Below are 16,148 nucleotides of genomic sequence, written 5' to 3'. Positions count from 1 at the left end.
TGCACTTTTCATATGAAAAGAAATGAGAAGACTAACATTATAAAATATCTAGTAAAGCTGTTTTATTCTTTGCAGATCGAGGCCAAATAGACGGTCCAATAAACAATCAACAGCTTGGTCCTACTCTAAATTACTTCCCTTGTCACCATATTTAATTCCTTAATTTATAATAACTGTGTATTTATATAGCCCTTATTTCAGCTGAAGAGCAATGATTATTTCTGACGAACTAAACAGAAACATTGAAGTTCAGAAGTAAGTAAGTGAATATGTGTAGACTTAAAAAATACATTTTAGGTATAACCAATAACATATATTGGAGTTAACTTGTAGAAGAGAATTGAACTCCACAGAATTCAATTATCCATAACGACATTTTAATTTTAATATCAAAGGTTCTTTCTCTGAATTCTGCAGCACAGCCATCTTGCTTGGATATTTCCTCTTCTATTCAACAGGCAGTTGACACAGTAGATTCATGAAGACGTGCCAGATCTTTTATACTATCCCAAATTATATTAATAATAAATGAAAGCTGAACAGAATGCACTAGGAATATCAGACAAAAGATTTTGTGATCTGGTTATTCTCATTTTGATATTACAGAAACTTTAACTCACAGCAAAGATACTTGCAACATCCTAAAAATAAAATAAAATAAAAATATATGAAAATGTAGAGCATAGAACTGAAAAGTTATATTATGTGGAGTAGGTTTCAAGAGTACATAGAGGCAAAATGGTTTCAGAAAGCGTGTTTACACAGTTCAGTATATAAAGGCCAGCTGACAGAAACAAGTGAGAACAGGAACTTCAGAATAACTATTACAATATAAGAGTTTATTATGTTTTACTGATATCCATCAGGTTTCACGATACAATACTCCCTTGTATATGTAGTTCTCTGGAACTCAAATTTTAAACTCTCCTTAGAATGAACTGTTTTGACTTTCCAGCAGTCCATCAAATAAAGAGGAAATAACTGCCATGTATTCAAAGACAAATACTGAGTTGAATCCAGAATGCATTAAAAAGGTATAGAAGTGCAAAGCTGTGGTCTGATGAACTTGGAAAGACCCATTTGTTAGTGGCTTGCTGGGTGACTGAGCAGGTCATTGCAGTTCCCACTGTCTCATAGGGATAAGTTACAAAGTACTTTGTCCTTCAATATGCTCACTATTAATATCAACTTTATATGAAGAACATTATATCAAAAAATATAAAAAGCATTATATCAAAAAATCTTACATTATTTCCAAAAGTAACTGGTGTTCTGTGCTACTGAATCCATATGCATAAGTGTACTCATGTAATATTTTCAGTGACAATGAACACATTTTTCTTTCTTTGTCAATCCTACCTGGTTCTTATACCTTTCGTTTAAATTAAATCCAGTTTTAATTATCTCCCCTCAGTGTGTCATTATATCTTCTGATGTAGAATATATGCTAATGATCCATAATTTCCCCTCTCGTCTTTGCACATGCAATTCATGCACACACACTTTACATGCTTTTTTCTTTTCTATAGTTTTCTTTGCATTTAAAGAAATTGAACAACAGTTTAAATTAAATTAAATAAATAAATAAAATCTATGAAACAATGAGGCTGGGCGCAGCACTTGTTTATATCCTTACTAATCCAGAACATCCAGTAGTTGCCTATGAAGCATAAATATACCCCATATCTGCCTTCCCTCATGAAAATTCATATGCTTTGTAAAGACTTTTCATTAATTTTTCCTTCTGATTTCAAGCATAATCTATCTGTCATTTATGCATGATTTTGAATGGTTAGAATTTTTGTCATATGGAAAAAAAAAAATACCCTGTCTGCAAAAGACCTTTCAGAACAGATCCTTTGGAATAATAACAAGAAAGCAAGTAAGCAAGCAAGAAAGAAAGAAAGAAAGGAAGGAAAACAAGATTAATCTTTGCAATATGTAAAGAAGTCTATATTCACTGCAAAAAAATAAAAATAAAAAAATAAAAATAAAAATACTAGTAAACAGACTGACTACCCCTTTTACTAAATGTTATTTTTCAGCATTCTTTGTAAATGTGAGAACCGTGAAATAATGACGGAATGATGCTTATGCAAGAAAGCAACCATCTATTTTGAACAGACCTCAAATATTACTCTAAGAATGAGCAGTTATAATTATGTAAGATTTAACCACTGTCAGTAACTTTCACGGTGTTATCTTGTTCAAACTTCTCACAGTGAGTAAAAATTAGAGGATTTAAACAACATAACTAATTCCATGTTTAGCCAGCCTTCAGTTAAGCAAGCACACATGCAGCTATTATCTGCTTAAAAGTAAATCTGTGGTTTCCTTATTTAAACTCCTAAGTTTGAACGTTCATCAGAAATGCTGTTGCTGCAATGAATAATTTAATCACTCCTGTCTATTTCCTGCTGCTACACAGCAAGCATTTTTGCAAAGCTGTGAAAGACACCGGGCAAGTGTCAGCACTCCCTATAATTCAGCCGACCTCCCACTATATTCACTGCAACGAACTAAGGGAGCTCTGAAGCGGCTAGAGGGAGGTTGTGGTAGGGGAGGGAGGTGAAGAGATCACAACAGAATTGCACCAGATCAGCAAGACACTTTAGAAAGATGAAAGGTCAACGCGGGCTTAGTGCTGCTGTGGTGTCATTTCATCTGTTTGTCCCTTGGTGGAGTTCTTGAGTTAGTTTCTCCCCACAGTCAAACGGCTTTAACTGCTTTATGGAGGGGTTTTGTCGCTATTTTTCTCTTGCTTTCGAATTTGCTGTCATGTTTACTGTATTTAACCTTTTCCTCGTATTATTACGGATATGTTACTTCCAAGCCCACCTGATTTTTTTCCCCCTTCGGGAGCTTGTTCTTTTGTGTGCGCGCGTGCGTGCGCGCAAATGAGCTCATAATAATATATATTAACGTATAGAGTGATACAGCTAGTTAAATAACCAGTCTGTCTTTAAGCCAAGGTGGGTTCCCACTGCAGCCCCGAGAAGTGACGCTCTGGTTGGAGCCAGCGGCGTCCCTAAACTGCAGAACCCAATCGTCCTGGGCTGAAAGCGCCGAGTACGAGTTGGGACGGGGGCGGCAGGAGCCGGCTCCGCCAAGACATGCAGATCCGCTAGCCACTAATGGCATCTGCATATTTTAGCCATGACCCCTGGCTTTCCAATCACCAGCTACAACAGCAACAAAGCCCCGCTGCAGAGCGTCGGAAAGGGAGCTTCGGGGGAGGGGAGGGGGATGCAGAGGAGCTGAGGAAGCTCCCAGCCTGCTTTAGGATTTCCCCACGTACAGCAGGCTGCGAATGTCAGCAAGACGGATTCCTTCCCACACGCAAGATGCCACCTCGGTGGCCTTATCAGATGTTCCCTTTAAGGACACGAGCTCTTATTTCCCCTCTGTGTATCTCCAGCATCTCGGGCTCTTTTATTTATAACAGCCGATTACATTTGTGATCCCGCTTCCCACTTGATCTCGCCAGATCAGGAGGGCAAATGCCGGATAGTGGCTGAGCAGCGCCTGTGTGCATCGGGGAGAGGGGGGGGCAGCGGGGAGGGGGGGCTGTACTGCGCAACAGATTTCACCGAGAGGGCGAAACCTCCTCCGCCCGAAACAGCTGGACTCGGTCCTACCGCCCCCCAAACAGCCGCGAGCGCCCTGGCCGCCGTGCCGGGGTGGGGGGAGAGGGGGCGGGGGTGATTCCCCTCTCCTCCCCTCCCCGCACGAAGAAGCGGGGTGCGGGGAGGGGCGCGGGGGGGGGACACGGCCAGCACGGCCCCGTCCCCCTCCCGGCTGCCAAGGCACGTGGACCAGGAGCGGCGCTGCTATCCACCATGCAGCGCACGTCGGGCCCATTTCCCACGCCGTTTGCCTGCCCTGGGGGAGGAAAGGAGGAGGGGGAGGAAGGGGGGATGATAGAAAAGGGGGGGGGGGATGAGGGGGGAGCCGTTACCTCTGCTCCGAAAGAGGAACCAATCCACTGTGAAGGACGCAGCACTCCCGAGCAGGAAAGACATTGCACATTCAGAGAGAGATTGCATGTGAACACACTGCAAAAGAGAAAGAAAGGGAGGGGGCTGGGGGGCGCAGACCGCATGTGAAAGACATAGTGTGTGTAAGAGAGGCCAGAGAGGGTAGGAAGGGGAGGGGGGAGAGATTGCACACGGCAAGAGAAAGAAATCACTCATTCACTTGGAAAAGGCTCTCGCAAAGCAGACCGTAGTAGAAATGGGAGACAACGGGGAAGGAGACGCAGAGAAGAGGCGAGGAGTCCATGCCGTGCAACAGCCGGGAATCCGATTAAAGTTTATGGCGGGGAGGTTAAAAGCGCTTTCATCCCGCCCCTCCCCTGGCGAATACATTAAGTTTCCTGGCTGCGTTTAAAAGCACAAAGGGAAGGGAGCAGCGGGAGCTTCGGGTTGCAATTGTATTGCTAGTGCGGGGAGCCAGTGTAATGCAGTATGCTGGTATTCCCTACGTACTGGTATGTCTGGATCTTACAATGTGGGCAAAATTTCCTCCTCTCGGAGCTCCAGAACGGCGAGGGGGAATTTTGATAAATTCAAGTTGCTTGGCAAATATAATAGGGATTTGGTATTAATCCTACTTAACCCGCTGCAAAGATACTGAGCTCCCGAGCCCCCCTCCTCCGTCCGGGACTGCGGCGGTGAGCACTGAGCCTGCGCCGAGCCGGGCTTTCTCGCTGATGCTGCAGATATAAAGCCGAGTGTCTTCAGCAGTTGCGGGGGAGGGTTTTTGCGTCCTGGCGAGGCGGGGAGAGCGGTCGAAGCCTTGCAGCCCTCCGGAGCGGGGAGCAGTCACTCCCGCTTCCGAGCAGACTCCACGCAGCGTGGCTCTGCCCCTCTGTGCCTCTGGACTCCCCAGAGAAAGAGGTGGCAACCTTCCCTCCCTCCCACATTCACTCGCCGCCCCGAATGACAAAGACAAGCTGTGACCATTGCTTTGAACCACCTCGGTATCCGGCCGCTTTTGCTCAGATGTCACCGGGATGAAAGAAAGACAATTCATTATACTCGCCTGCCTGCATGCGTCTTTATTCAGAATGACCGTTTAATGCAAGGAATACGCGCACCCACAGATCTCGCAGCAACTTGTTTTCCCACAGGGGGAGAGAGCAGCTGGATTCGTGCCGCCCCCCTCCCCGCTGCGCACACACGCACACGCCGGGTCGCTTTCCACGGGCTGCCCTGAGCTCGCCCCCAGGTCCCCCCTCTCCCTCCAGCCTGCCGGGTTCCCCCCCTTTTTTCCCTCTGAGAACCCACCGGAGAGGACAGACACAGGAGCCAGGCACCACCCGCAGCGCAGGGGCAGGGGCACGCAAATGCCAGAGGCGATTAAATGGCACAAAGTCAAAAGGAGAGGCGAACTAGGGACACTAGGACAGACAAAGTTGAACGGAGAGCTTAACGTTAAAGTTTATTTCCCACTTACCCAGGTAGATGACGCTACGTTTTAGCAATCATCGAAGCTGCAAGTCTGTTCGGAAATAAATCTGTTACTTCTTACATGTGCTTATTCTACTAGCCCTCTCGCCCCCCTCCCTGATCTTTTCTACGATTTTTTTTTTCCCCTAGGAAACCCACAAGCACGCTGAAAAGGCACATTCAAATCATGGAAATAGGAAGTGCATGAAAACAAAGCCCAAAAGGCTCAAACAGCACTGGGAAACAGGACGAAAGTCTGAGATCTAAGGCAGCCCCCCTTCCTCCCTGGAGTTTTATGCCGTTCCGGTGACTGCAGCTATTTCACAAAAGCACTGACACGACAGGGGAAGGTGGGAATCTGTGCGAAATGAGTTTTCTTACCAGCGTGATTCCACAAAATGCAGAGCCCCGAGCGTGCACCAGCTCTGCCTAAGAGAAAGGCGAATAAACATTTGCTTAAAAAATCGTTGCTCGGTTCACAGTCTACAGCGGAGGTGGGGAGGGAACGGGTAGGAGAGAATCACTATAGATCACGGGTTAGAGACAGCAACAGCAGCAACGCTCGGGCGTGTAATGAGGATCGGTTCTGAGGACAGAACTGGTGTTTTGTGATGAGCAGCTATCCCACTTGCAGCACTAGCAGCAGCAGAGACAGAGGGTAAGGCTGGGCTTTCTGGAGTGCAGCGCTTGACTCGTCCTCCTCCTCCTCCCTCCTCCTCCTCCTCCCTCCCTCTCTCACTCTCGCTCTCTCTCTCCCTCTCTCTTTCTGTGTGTATGTAGCGCAGGCGGCTGTACTGCTGCAGCGTCAGGGAAGAGCTACCGAGAGAGGCTTCAGCAGCTCCCACCACTTTGGGCAAACTTGCCGGTTTACTGCTTTTTTTTTCTTTTTTTTTTTTTTTTTTTCTTCCGAGTGGGAAGCTTCTCAGTTGCCATTCAACATTTTAAAGCACAAGCCGCTCTGCCGTGAAAGCGCCTGAGCCACACTTCTCTGAAAGACACAGGAGGGAATACACAATTGCAGATTTCACCCACCGTGGCGGTGCAGATCACAGGAAACAACTGACTGATACAATTTTATTTGCAAATAGAACTCCGTGGGTTTTTTTTGTTGCTTTTTTTTTTTTTTTTTTTTTTTTTTAAATCGCGCCGCGGCTCTTTTCCCCTCCCCTTTGCCATTCCGCTTATATGGATGTAATTCAGAATCTGTGTTAATTCACGTGGGGGATCCAGTTACATCTTGTTCCGCTCCGGGTGTATTAACGAGAGACCAATAATCGCCTTTGGACACATAGTTTTGTTGCTAACCTTTGAACTGAAAGGATCAAGTTCAGATCTGGTTACCTGCATTGGGACGGGAAGGAAGAGGAGAGAGAGAGAGAGGGAGAGGGAGAGAGAGACTGCAATCTCATTTGTGAATCGCTCTCAGTGCTGCAGATCCAGATTGCTATAACACATGCAGTGCAAATGCAGGTAAGGCACACACACAAACTGCGGATGCAAAAACAAACTTGGGACTGTTGTGTGTGTATGTTCATATCTACAGCCTTGCAAATTCCGGGCAAAAGGCTTCTGCAGTTTCTGTATCGTTGCTTTGTGACTAATGACCTTGCGCAGAGTTGTTAAAAAAAATCCTCTCCGGAGAAAGAGCTGAACATTTCAGGCGATCTCTGAAGATGGATTTGGGTGCTTTTCTGCCAGCCAAAGGGGATATTTTATGGACTGCTCTGTAATACACGGGGTTCTTCTCCTACCAATTGTGCAGCTACCGACATTATTGGGATTTTTTTTCTTTGCCTTTTAAATTATTATATATTTTTAAAGAACTGCCCGTTGCTAAAAGGATTTGGAGTTTTCCCGGACACAAGCCCTTTGAATAAAGCAAATCACATTTTTTTTACTGTGTGTGCAGAGAGGGGAAAGAATAAAGCTAATGCATTGGTCGTAAACGGCTGAGAGAGAGAGAGAGAGAGAGAGAGGAGAGAGAGAGAGTGTGTGAATTGTAGTTAACTCTAGTGTCGAAGAAGACGACCTGGGGGGCTTCAAATCGCACAGTGCTGCTCCTGCTTTTATTGCAAACCTTGCAAAGTGATTACAGTAAAATCAGAGAGGAGGAGGAGGAGAAGGGGGAGGAGGAGGAAAATCCCATCCTATCTGCCGAGATGAATCTTTAAAAAGCAAAATACACTGTCCCGTGAACTGTAAGTATATCGCAACTGGAAGGCAGGGAGAGCAGCAGAGGAGCCAACAGCAGGCTTTTGGCCACCGATTGCACCAGCCATGAGACAATAAGTTTCCAGAAGCAGAAGGATTTTATAACTGATCACCTCGGACGCTCAGCTGTTCTGTTGGCTTACCAGGGGAGTTTACTGGGGGGCGGGTGGGAGTGAGAGGAGGGGGGTTTTCAGTGCGAAGAAGATGAGGAAAATGCGGACTCTCCTTGGCTTTGTGCATTGCTGCTGCTGCTGCTTCTTGCTCCTCCTGCCTCCGCCGCTCTGGGTCAGCCTGGCAGCGGCCAAGCAGCTCCTGAGGTACCGGCTGGCCGAGGAGGGACCCGCCGACATCCGCATCGGCAACGTGGCTGCCGACCTGGGGATCGTGACGGGCTCCGGAGAGGTGACATTCAGCCTGGAATCGGGCTCCGACTACCTCAAGATCGATAACATGACCGGGGAGCTGAGCACCACGGAGCGGCGCATCGACCGTGAGAAGCTGCCGCAGTGCCAGATGATCTTCGACGAGAATGAGTGCTTCCTGGACTTCGAGGTGTCGGTCATCGGCCCCTCGCAGAGCTGGGTGGACCTCTTCGAGGGCCGGGTCATCATCCTGGACATCAACGACAACACCCCCACCTTCCCTTCCCCTGTCCTCACGCTCACCGTGGAGGAGAACCGGCCCGTGGGGACCCTCTACCTGCTCCCCACCGCCACCGACAGGGACTTCGGCCGCAATGGCATCGAGCGCTACGAGCTGCTGCAGGAGCCCGGCGGGGACGGGGGACGGCGCGGCGGCGGTGGCGGTGGTGGCGGCGGCGGGGGCGGCGGCGGGGGGGGGTCGGTGCCCACCGGCTCGGAGAGCGCCCTCTACCCCGGCGGCAGCAAGCGGAGGCAGGAGGCGGATGCAGCGGCTCGCAGCAGCGTGTTCGAGCTGCAGGTGGCCGACACCCTGGACGGGGAGAAGCAGCCGCAGCTGATCGTCAAGGGGGCGCTGGACCGCGAGCAGCGGGACTCCTACGAGCTGAGCCTCCGCGTGCGGGACGGCGGCGACCCGGCGCGCTCGTCGCAGGCCATCCTGCGGGTGCTGATCACCGACGTGAACGACAACAGCCCCCGCTTCGAGAAGAGCGTCTATGAGGCGGACCTGGCCGAGAACAGCAGCCCCGGTACCCCCATCCTGCAGCTGCGAGCCGCCGACCTGGACGTGGGGGTGAACGGGCAGATTGAGTATGTCTTCGGGGCGGCCACCGAGTCCGTGAGGCGCCTGCTGCGGCTGGACGAGACCTCGGGCTGGCTCAGCGTCTTGCACCGCATCGACCGGGAAGAGGTGAACCAGCTTCGCTTCACCGTGATGGCCCGAGACCGCGGGCAGCCCCCCAAGACTGACAAGGCCACGGTGGTCCTGAACATCCGCGACGAGAACGACAACGTGCCCACCATCGACATCCGGAAAATCGGGCGCATCCCGCTGCGGGACGGGGTGGCCAGCGTGGCAGAGGACGTCCTGGTAGACACTCCCATCGCCCTGGTGCAGGTGTCGGACCGGGACCAGGGTGAAAACGGCGTGGTGACCTGCACCGTGGTGGGCGACGTGCCCTTCCAGCTCAAGCCGGCCAGCGAGGGCGAAGGGGAGCCGCAGAACAAGCGCAAGTATTTCCTCCACACTTCGGCCCCACTGGACTACGAGGCGGTCCGCGACTACAACGTGGTGATCGTGGCCGTGGACTCGGGCAGCCCCAGCTTGTCCAGCAACAACTCTTTGCTGGTGCGGGTCGCCGACACCAACGACAACCCTCCCGTGTTCGGCCAGGCCGTGCTGGAGGTCTCCTTCCCGGAGAACAACCTGCCCGGCGAGAGGGTGGCCACGGTGGTGGCCACGGACGCGGACAGCGGTAAGAACGCCGAGCTCACCTACTCCCTGGAGCCCTCGCCCCTCTCCTCGGAGACGCCGGGCGGCATCTTCAGCATCGACCCTGACTCCGGGGACGTGTCGGTGCAGGCGGTGCTGGACCGCGAGCAGCGCGACACCTACGAGTTCCAGGTGACGGCCCGGGACAAGGGGGTGCCGTCACTGCAGGGCTCCACCACGGTGGTGGTGCGGGTGGCGGACCGCAACGACAACGAGCCGCGCTTCATGCAGGACGTGTTCACTTTCTACGTGAAGGAGAACCTGCAGCCCAACAGCCCCGTGGGCATGGTGACCGTGATGGACTTCGACAAGGGGCGCAACGCTGAACTCAGCCTTTCCATCCAGCCCGGCGAGCACGACCAGGCGGCCGGCATCTTCTCCATCGAGAACGACACGGGAACCATCTACTCCACCGTCTCCTTCGACCGGGAGCAGCAGACCAGCTACACCTTCAAAGTGAAGGCGGTGGATGGGGGCGAGCCGCCGCGCTCGGCCACCGCTACCGTGTCCCTCTTCGTGATGGACGAGAACGACAACGCGCCCGCCGTCACCTTCCCCAGCAACAGCTCCTACACTGTGCTGCCGCCCTCCAGTAACATGCGCACCGTGGTGGCCACCGTGGTGGCCACCGACGCCGACACCGGCCTCAACGCCGACCTCAACTACAGCATCGTCGGGGGCAACCCCTTCAAGCTCTTCGAGATCGACCCGGCCAGCGGCGTGGTGTCGCTGGTGGGCAAGCTGGCCCCCAAGCACTATGGCCTGCACCGCCTCGTGGTGCAGGTGAACGACAGCGGGCAGCCGCCCCAGTCCACCACCGCCCTGCTCCACGTCTTCGTCAACGAGAGCCTGTCCAACGCCACCGTGGTGGAGAGCCAGGTGGCCCGCAGCCTCCACACGCCTCTGGCCCAGGACATCGCCGGCGACCCCAGCTACGAGCTGAGCAAGCAGCGGCTTAGCATTGTCATCGGCGTGGTGGCCGGCATCATGACCGTCATCCTCCTCATCCTGGTGGTGGTCATGGCCCGCTACTGCCGCTCCAAGGGCAAGCACGGCTACGAGGCCGGCAAGAAGGACCACGAGGACTTCTTCACCCCGCAGCAGCACGACAAGGCCAAGAAGCCCAAGAAGGACAAGAAAGGCAAGAAGGGCAAGCAGCCCCTCTACAGCAGCATCGTCACCGTCGAAGCCTCCAAGCCCAACGGGCAGCGCTACGACAGCGTCAACGAGAAGCTCTCGGACAGCCCCGGTATGGGGCGCTACCGCTCGGTCAACGGGGGCCCGGGCAGCCCCGACCTGGCCAGGCACTACAAGTCCAGCTCGCCGCTGCCCACCGTCCAGCTGCACCCCCAGTCCCCCACCGCCGGCAAAAAGCATCAGGCCGTGCAGGACCTGCCCCCGGCCAACACCTTCGTGGGCGCCGGCGACAACATCTCCATCGGGTCGGACCACTGCTCCGAGTACAGCTGCCAGGCCAGCAGCAAGTACGGCAAGCAGGTAAGGGAGCCGCGCCACGCCCACGCCCCCGGCACGCGCGGGCACGCGCACACGCGCACGGGCACGCGCACACGGGTGGAGGGAGCGCCGGTGCCCGCCTCCCCCCCCCATACACGAGCACACGCGACCACCAGGCGCAACGACCCCTTCAGCCCCCCATAGCCCCCCCCAACCCATACCCCCCAGCCAGGTGCACACCACGCAGGAAGGACAGTCAGAGATCTTTATTATTAACTTTTGTGGGGTACCACCCGCACCCACCCACCGGCCTGCCCCTGCGGCCACACCGGCGGGGGGCGCCCCCCCGAGTGCTGAGCCCACTCCCCGCGTCCCCCCCCCAGCAGGCAGCTGGCCACGGGGGCGGGCAGCAGGCAGCCGTCGCTGACAGCGAGCAAACCCGAAATAACCTGCTTGTGGGCTCTCACACCTCCTTAGGGCCCGTTTTGGGGCGGGATGGGGGGCACGAACCCCAAGAGGGCTGTTCTGCCGCCCCCGGGCCCGGCCTGGCTTGCACCGGAGGCTGAGCAGCAGGGGCGGCGAGGTGGGAGGAAAGTTTGGGTTTTTTTTGGGGTGGGGAGGGAGGCTGGGGCTTTGCTGCCGGCCTGATGCTTGCTGAGGCGGTGGGTGAGAGTGGATTTGCAGCCGCCGCGCTGAAACGTTAATGGCTGTAATTATCAGGTCGTTCATTAGGATCGCAATGCTTAAATATTCTAAAAAGCCTATCTGTGCTCTAATTTACATCACGGAGATTTCACTGATGTTCAGCGGTTGCTCTGAACACACATAAATGTTAGTGAGCTTAGAATCGGACCCCAGCATGCGTTCAAGGCCTTTTTTTTTTTTTTTTTTTTTTTTTTTTTTAATGTACGTCACATCAAATTACTTAATTCAAACTGAGGGGCCCTAATTTGCCAGTCCAGCTGGTGCACAGTTATGTCTGCAGAGAGGCTGACTTCCCTGAGACCTCTCGGAGCGAGGTGAGCCTTCCTTCGCCGGTGCTCTAAGCGGCTGGCTCTGATCTCCACCGTGCTGGTGGAGGTTGGCTCGGTGAAGCCCCAGCAGTATAGAAGCGGTAGCGGCAGGGACTTCCCTACAAGCCTTGAAATAATACAGGGATAGTACAGCGGAGAAACAAGCTCCTAAATGAAAGCTTTGTTTATTTTGTAAGACACATATGTAACCTGAACAGAAGTTATTTCTCTTCTTGGGAGCGCTTTTCGGGCTGTATAAATGAGATAGATATTTAACACTTGGTGATTCCCATTACGTCCTTCCACATAAGATAATATTCTGAGTGTTTCCTCAGCTACAGCGTATGTTACGCAAGAATCTCCAGATAAATGAATGCTGATTCATGCAAACAGAGAGCCAAGTCTAAAACAGGAAAATTCTGACTAGGTTGACAAAAATGCTTTCTTTTCAACTTATTAACATGCAAATATGGTACACTATGACATTTTTTATGCTTTGAAACGTCTGCTAGACTACTACAATTGAAGTTCTATGGTGTGTAACCAGTATTTGCATTCTGCTCAGAAATACTTAAGATACTGTAAAAGAAAACGAATTGTATCAGCCACACAGTCTTCCAGATCACCAAAAATGTGTGACTGATGTACTATCTGCTAATATTTTTGTTTATGTGTATGTCACACAGATGTTTTGTAGAATATTTGACACAGTCGTTTCTGGGTGATACATTTCACCAGTTCTCTCCTAGGGAGAAGATTATAATTTCAGTTTAAAAATACAGCCTGTATAAAATACAAAGTATTGAGAAAGTTCCTAAGCTTCCATCTAGTAAGGCTTATTAAGCCCATAGTAGATTATGCGTTCTTAGGGAACACTGGAACAACAAAGTAGAAGTGGAACAAATGCTAATCAGATGCTACTTCTTTCTTGCTGCTGCAAATCATCTAAACGTATGAATTAAAAACTGTTAAAAGTGTAATTTATTTTCAATGGAGAATAGCTTGCCTGCTGAATGTACTAATGGTAAAGGATTGTTACATACAAATGACTATTTTGCTTGATTAAATACCTTACTTGAGGTTATGTTAAAAATATTTTTGGGTTACTTAACATTTTGTAAGGACTTATTTTTTAATATACGATACTTTAGAAGACTTATTTGTAAAAAGAAAAAAAAGAAAAAAGGCTTTATTACACTTTTACTTGCAGCAGTCAAGCTCAAAGAAATGCATTCTGAATTGCTCCATTATTTATCCATTTTGGTATAAAACCTCAGTGTTTATAGTTTTCCTGTGCTAGATGTCTGGTTCGTAAGTGAAGGCAAGTTTACTTGAGTAGTTTATAGCCAATATTCTAAATGCCTTAGTTATGTCTTTTTATTTTTAAATATGTTGAACGTACTTGTATGCTTGCTAAGGATGTGCCTAACTTTGTTAAGGAAAGTTTCCAAATAACTGCAGAGACTGCCGGGCGTAAAATTTCTGTTACCAGTTTCCTGAGGGTAGTTGCCAGCATATTGCTGAGTGACATTTATATAGTTTTGTTCATGCTTTTGCATACTAGTATACACATTAAGATGTATTTGCATAAACAGTATGTAGACTTTTCACTTCTCAAACATTGACAGTGGAGCATTTCTCAGTTTATCAGGCAAAACACATTAGCATTTATAACACCCAAACCACGTGGAACACTTGTTCAGCACGTTGAGAGAGAAATGTGAAGCACTTTGCAGATAAATTGGTATGATGTGGTGTGTATCACAGTGTTTCGTATGAAACATAGCTGTCCATATGAAGTAGAGACAATGGCATAGTAACATGAACATTATGGGGAGATCAGGTGAAATCTCTGTGGTTGCCTTTATTTACTCATTGACAGTTCCGTATGTTCTAAGGAGACATTAGAAGGTGTATAAAGTTTTAAAATAAATAAGTGGACACAGCTGGAAGTATCTGTTCTAAGTTACTAGAGGTGAGAGAAATAGTCATTTTCCATTAATGTAATTAGAATTGTTAATTGATACTTCCACGTATACACACTATCTTAGTCAGGAAAAAAAATTTTACTTAGGTGACTGATTGGTATGCCCAAGTGAATGCAAGCTGTTTTCATTCTGATTTAAGGTAGTGCATTGCCTATATTACATGAATTCCCAAATACTTCTTGTTTGATACACTACTTTATAGCAGAAACTCATTGGAGAAAGCTAAAAACAATTTGTAACTCTCCTCCTTTAAGTATTTTATTATGAAGTTTAAAACTAAATTCTATTCAAGACTTCTAACATTTCACCATCACTTTTCTAAAAGATCTTTTACAAGTTTATTTGAAACTTATTCATCTTTTTCTTTTTTTTTCCCCCCATGGTATTACTCTCTGAAATATTATTTTAGCCTCCCATTTAGCTATTCTCCCCATTCAGTAAAGTTTTTACGTATCTGGAAGCTAATGTTTAAATCCCCTAGTATTCCATAGGCCTTAAGCACCTGCCAAAAGTTAAACCTGTGTTTTGTCAGAAGGGTTTTGCTGAATCAGGATGAGTCTAAGGAAGTGCTTTACTGGATTGTAGATTTTAAATCTGAACCCTCCAGGTGCTGCACATAGTACCCAGGCAGGGGCCTGGGTACTATTAACTTCCAATAAGGACAGACAAATATAAGGAAAAGTCATTGAATAACAGCAATCACTTAGCAACGTGGGGGGTTGCATCCTTAACTGTAATTCTAAAATATAGTTTCTAATTCTAAACAACTGTAGGTTTTCTCATATTATTTACAAATATATATTTTTAATGTATACTGTTTTCTACACCTTCTTTCACCATGCAAAATAATGGCATGTGAGCAGGTTTATTTCATTGAAACTTTTCATCGTTACTGAGATTAGCATGTTAATGATCCATTTTTGAAGGATCAGCCTTTTAAAGCCTGTTCATATGTTTATTTTTTTTTCTCCCATCATTTTCTCTTGGTTTCTCCTTTACTTGCTTCACTTAACAAACAATGCTCATTGATTACTTGAAACGCTGCATTTGTTTTATTTTATTTATTTATTTTTATCGAAGAGATACAGGTTGCCATCAGTAGAATTAGAAGAACCAATACTGAGCAGCATTGTAACTTTTCTTAGAGTATATTCCTTCCTGGCCAATTCTGTAATCCTGTATGAATTGTTCCTATGCCTTTTCTCATTGGAAATACACTGTTTAGTGAAGAAAAACATTTGCATACTGGAGTGTGCTGACACACTAGTCAAAATTGAATGCATTTCCTGTTGTCACAAAAGTGACTTGGGATGTTCCATGACGGAGGAGGAAACAGGACCCAAGGCTAGTTTTACGAAGATTTCACCAAAATTTAATTTCAATGAAAGTGGAATACCTGAAAATTATTTTTAAAAAACTTTTTCTTATATGGTAGTCAGTTAATCTGTTAATAACCTTTCTAACATTAACTAGTGAGTTGCACTGCAGAAGCATTTTGAGAAGTTGGTTTTCAGCTATGTGAATTGTATCTATAAACAGAACGGGCCCATTTCCTCATAAATATGTACATGGACCAGCATCTTAATGGGACCTGAAGTTCATGTGTTAAGGGGTTTAACCATGCAAGAAAACATCACCTTTTTATGTTTAGACACACAGATACATGCATAGACTTAGATCAAAGACAGCTTTTTAAGCCACATAACAACTTTCAGTAATAAAGTGTATCTATAACTTTCAGCTTATCAAATATCCTACAGCATAATAATAAAAATAATAATGTTATGTTAGCTCTAGTCCAATGTAGAGGAAAAAAAATGAGAATAATAAAATATAAAGATTTACATTGTCGGCTTCTTTCAGACATGTACCTTTAAAACTGTTTGGTTCAAGGTGTCCAGAAATGTCTTTCAGTTTTCTGTTCTCAGTTTGCATTATATTAAATACTTTGCAATTAGTTTTTAAAAGTGACCCACATTTGACCTTCAGTAACAAATTATGATGAAAGAGGGGCTAATTAAACATGAAATAGATTGATTGTCGATGCTTTAATTATCTCTATTTAACACAAAGTGTTTCAATGATAAGTACAGCCTTTATTTTTTTTTCCTCTTCAGTAA

The 16,148-nt window shown here is 48.0% G+C and overlaps 2 protein-coding genes across 11 annotated transcripts in view; one reads left to right on the top strand and one right to left on the bottom strand.

Annotated features, from left to right (window-relative positions):
- On the bottom strand, positions 1–4,479 carry LOC121069091. Of its 4 annotated transcripts, none has more exons than XR_005819251.1 (3): positions 4,224–4,479; positions 3,959–4,055; positions 1–641 (listed from the first exon to the last, which is right to left on the bottom strand). XR_005819251.1 is itself a non-coding variant. In XM_040554832.1 (3 exons), the coding sequence occupies exons 1-3, from the start codon at positions 4,365–4,367 to the stop codon at positions 3,433–3,435; spliced, it is 717 nt and encodes a 238-aa protein (XP_040410766.1). In that variant the 5' UTR covers positions 4,368–4,479; the 3' UTR covers positions 3,410–3,432. The 4 variants fall into 4 exon arrangements, 2 of the variants coding, with proteins under 2 accessions (XP_040410766.1, XP_040410767.1); XM_040554832.1 differs by lacking the exon at positions 1–641 and adding an exon at positions 3,410–3,882 and having other exon boundaries at positions 4,198–4,479; XM_040554833.1 differs by lacking the exon at positions 1–641 and adding an exon at positions 3,410–3,882.
- Positions 4,445–16,148, top strand: part of PCDH7 (protocadherin 7) — a 284,971-nt gene continuing 273,267 nt past the window's right edge. For 3 of the 7 annotated variants that reach the window (XM_040554830.1, XM_040554827.1, XM_040554831.1), the window contains exons 1-2: positions 4,721–5,461; positions 5,601–11,069. In XM_040554830.1, coding sequence (XP_040410764.1) covers positions 7,866–11,069 — 3,204 coding nt within the window. In that variant the 5' untranslated portion in view covers positions 4,721–5,461; positions 5,601–7,865. Of the gene's footprint in view, positions 4,673–4,720; positions 5,462–5,600; positions 11,070–16,148 lie in introns of those variants that run through there. The other 4 variants (XM_040554826.1, XM_040554829.1, XM_040554825.1 and 1 more) reach the window with 4 other exon arrangements.

The sequence above is a fragment of the Cygnus olor genome, chromosome 4 (genome assembly GCF_009769625.2).
Source record: "Cygnus olor isolate bCygOlo1 chromosome 4, bCygOlo1.pri.v2, whole genome shotgun sequence".
Taxonomy (NCBI): domain Eukaryota; kingdom Metazoa; phylum Chordata; class Aves; order Anseriformes; family Anatidae; genus Cygnus; species Cygnus olor.
Note: the sequence above shows the minus strand (reverse complement) of the source record. Positions and strands in the feature narration are given on the sequence as shown.

Coding starts and splice junctions, on each gene's coding strand:
- LOC121069091 (XM_040554832.1), bottom strand. CDS start 4,367: ATGTATTCGCCAGGGGAGGGGCGGGATGAAAGCGCTTTTAACCTCCCC. Junction 4,056..4,197: donor TTTGCGAGAGCCTTTTCCAA/GTGAATGAGTGA, acceptor TCTCTTTTGCAG/TGTGTTCACATGCAATCTCT. Junction 3,883..3,958: donor GTTCCTCTTTCGGAGCAGAG/GTAACGGCTCCC, acceptor TTCCTCCCCCAG/GGCAGGCAAACGGCGTGGGA.